This window comes from Eimeria acervulina, genomic scaffold (genome assembly GCF_000499425.1).
Source record: "Eimeria acervulina Houghton genomic scaffold, Eah_scaff2100, whole genome shotgun sequence".
Taxonomy (NCBI): domain Eukaryota; phylum Apicomplexa; class Conoidasida; order Eucoccidiorida; family Eimeriidae; genus Eimeria; species Eimeria acervulina.
The window spans coordinates 780-4523 of NW_013548658.1; the positions used below are offsets into that span (position 1 = coordinate 780).

Genomic DNA, 3744 nt, shown 5'->3' on the forward strand with positions numbered 1-3744 from the left:
TCCCAGTGGCCACGATGAACCGGGGGCACCAAAAAACGGATGGATAGACCTAAACGGCGTGCTTAGTGACAGGAACTGTAAAAAGTGGAAACTAACCACCTGCAGTAGCACGGCACGCTTAGTGACAGGAACTGTAAAAAGTGGAAACTAACCACCTGCAGCAGCACGGCACGAGCCGTCTTCGTCCTATCTTGCATTTCCGCTCGCATCCGTAATGGCAGTTCACGGTGTGGAAATTCCTTCCAATGCAGTATGCAATTGCTCCGTAGCTTATTGGTATGGACGGTCTCCCGTGGGGAAAATATCTTCGAGTTTGAGACCGCCTCTGATAAGATCCGCCAGAAGACCTTCCATCTGGTCAGGTTCTTCAGGCTGGAGAATATCTCCTGGCACTGTTCCATAGTTCCCGCCATGCTCTGAATATGAGGCCTGTCCCGTAGGCCTGGCAGTGGGTGGAAGCAGGGAAGGTGGTGCGACATAGTGAGAAACGCTGTGCCCGCCGTAGCTTGTATATGCTGGGAAACCCCCATGAGCATTTGGCCCAGCGAATGCACGTCGTGCCGTTTGTGGGTAGGACGGAAAACTGGGCGTTGATTCGTGCAACGGAGACATGCCTGGCACTTGACTCGCAGCCAGATCCGCATGTTCGGAAGTACGGGTCTGAACCAATCCACTAAGTACCCTTCCATTAGCACTAGCATTTCGCGGTGCGCCTTGGACGTCAAGTTGCTGTAGATGCGTTGAAGGCACCGACGGGCTCAGCAGTGGATGAGGAAATGTTGATGGAAAGGGCTGCCAGTAGCGCGCTGCGGCACTTGTTCCAAATTCTGAAAGGATGGAATAAGCTGGGCGAGAAAGGTGGCCAACTGGCGACAGAACCAATGGGTAATCCTGTAGAGGCTCTGCAAAAGCCGCTGCCTGCAGGCCTTGTAGCCCCGCGCCTGACAGACTCGAAGATGGTTGCAGTGCAGAGTGAGATTCTTCTTGTCTGCGCGTCTGTCTCTGTTCTTCATCTAGTGGCTCCCGTGAAGTGGACGTTTGTTGATCGCTAGTCGACGACCTAAGAGCAACATTCTGATGTGTTTTTGTTGCGTGTGATGGAGACTGCGGGATGCCTCCGGCATCGCGAACAGCGCGGTGTATCTCCTCCACTAGTTGCCTCATCGAAGGGAGCCCAAGTGAGGATATCCCGGCATGACGATGACAGAGGAGAGGCTGCAATGATATGCTTTTCTGGCATTGTAAGATGAATCGACGCAGCAAAGAGTCTCGAGCTATATACGAGGAATGCACTTCATACAGTTGTCTCACTACACGAATTTGCTGTGCAATCCGATCCGATGATGGCTTGCTTTTGTTGACGACCAGGAATTCAGCGAGTCCCTCCAGTACCCTCTCGCAGAATTCTACTACTTCAGTGGCAGTTCGTAAAAGAGACAGCATTTTAACCCTGTAGAGAGACGGAAAGTCCCCTTCCGAAACGGGGCGAGGCCGTGACAATTGGGATAATAAAGCTACCAGGTTGCGAATATTGCTTCGACTTTCTTCCAGCTCCATGTCCTGGCCGCTGCGCTGCAGAGCTTCGTTACTTAGTTGCAAAAGAGTGTTAGCTAATTTTGACCGTAACGGTTCGAGATGCCCTCGCACAAGAGAAAAAGCCCCCAGTTCTAGTGCCAGCAGCCTCACCACCTCCCGTGCCATGTGCAGGCGTTGACGTTGGGTTAACTTCCGAATCAAGGTTCGGCACAGCGATGCAGCGCCGATCATGCGCTGAAACAAGTTGATAACCTGTTCCTCAGCATAGGGAGGTATCTTTCGCCGTTCCCACATTTGCAGCGTCTCTCCTTCACGCAGCCTAGCACCAGGACCCCCGCCAGATGCACTGTCATAATTCCTTCCCTCAGTGGCTCCGCCAACGTGCAGTCTCATTAATTTTCTCGATGCAGACCCGGCCTCCTCTTTAGCACAAGGAAGTTCTTGAGGAAGCTCTTGACGATCAGCATCTTGGGGCTGGGCAGCATAGAATTCCAGAGCTGTAGCTGCAGCGCCTTGCCCTATTCTCGAAGTAAATCCATGAATTCCTCGGGCGCCCCAAAAAACTGGTGTCGGTGGCAATGATGGCACTCGCCGAAGATCTCCTGTCTGCCACAACAAATGATTAAAATAGCCATCTCCTGCCTGGCGCTCTTTAGAAGTTCCTTCGAGTCCCTCAACCCAAGCACCTTCTCCCCCACGCTTTACCTCCCTATCTTCCCCAATTTCCTCATCTCCAAGACATGGGTTGCCGCCTCCGCCTGCAAGCGATCTGGTCAAGGAGGTAACCCAAAACCTTTTTCTTGTTAAGTTAAAGCAACGCAACAGGAAGTACACAACACCCAAGGAGATCAATGTTACGCCTAATAGACTTACCGAAAAAGACGAACACGGTTTTTTCTCCAAGGAGCGTTGCACACAAGTTGCGCGGTCGCCACAGCCGTGTGTTGTTTTGCTTTCCAAATCTGAAACTACTGCCTTATTAATTTGCCCGAAAGAAGATAGAACAGCCCCCAAGAGTGAGTGTGAATGCGCGTCCATCTGACTAAGTACAAGCCTGTTATGACTTGGAGACAGGCAGACTGGAGTTACGGCCAGTTTCTGCGGATGTGCACGCGATGCAGACTGAAGCACTTGTTCAAAAGTGATATGCATGCGTTGTTAAACGCATGCTTCGTTGGGCAGGACTCCGAAGTAACAAACGACGACATCGAATTCCTCTGGAGGGTAGGGTTACGGAGTCGCGTAAAAAGGTGTTGCTGCAGTGCAAAAGGAAGCTAAAAATAAGAAAATGAAGAATGACTGTTTGTTAGGGTGTCCAATGCCGTGACAGTACCGGTGCCTCCTTGCTCCAGGGAGGCCCGATAATGGGCGCGAGACCAGGTGAATCGGGACCGGCTAACGATATGTAGCAGTTTTTTCGACACAACCCATAACTGACGTTATTCAATGCTTAGATGTTTCAGCCAAGGAAAAGTGATTGTTTTCTACTAATAAGCTCACACTCCCGTGGCATCTTTGCCAGGCAAGGCAACCCCGAGACTCTGTCTTCGTTGCTTGCAACTGTTAGGCCTTCGCCAGCGCCACCGCCTCTTGACATCTCCATGCAAGACAAAGCTGAATTACCTCTTAATGTGGCCATACTGTAACGCAAACACTACAGAACTTTGAATATTCTTCCCATTTCACGTCGGCACTGCTCCCTCCCACTAGGTCGCTTGGCTGGGGTCTTCGAAAAGCATTGAGCAGCATACACAGTAAAAACAGCCACGCATCATGCCTCAGGAACGAAACTCAACAGGATACATATATCCTACGACTCACAGATAACATATTATACTGCCTCCGATTATTTCCTCACGTAGAGGGGGAGGCGCAACACCTCTCCAGCCTAGCCGAGAGGTCCCAAAATACCATGACCAGTGGGCCGTCCAAGCCACTACTACAGGCTGGGCGTCGCCATAGTAACTCCTCATGAACCTCCGCCCAATAATGAGCCACTTAAGCATATTTATCGTAATGTCTGTTTAGGATACACGCAAATAGCATAAGTTATCGGCACTTTGAGAAGGTTACCGATCCTCTACGGCCCGTCTTGTAGCATATTATGCCTGAAGTTCGTGCATGCACTTCTACCTGAGCACTAGCTGCTTATAAAGTGCCAGATAAGCACTTGGCAATTGCAGATAACGCCAATGCAAGCATCAATAT

The 3744-nt window shown here is 50.8% G+C and overlaps 1 protein-coding gene across 1 annotated transcript; it reads right to left on the reverse strand.

The window, feature by feature from the left end:
• Window positions 1–270: 270 nt before the first annotated feature.
• Window positions 271–3542, reverse strand: EAH_00065050 (hypothetical protein; the record flags this gene model as incomplete). Its single annotated transcript, XM_013392885.1, has 3 exons — window positions 271–1233; window positions 1519–2305; window positions 3430–3542. The coding sequence occupies 3 exons, from the start codon at window positions 3540–3542 to the stop codon at window positions 271–273; spliced, it is 1863 nt and encodes a 620-aa protein (XP_013248339.1).
• Between the last annotated feature and the right edge of the window lie 202 nt (window positions 3543–3744).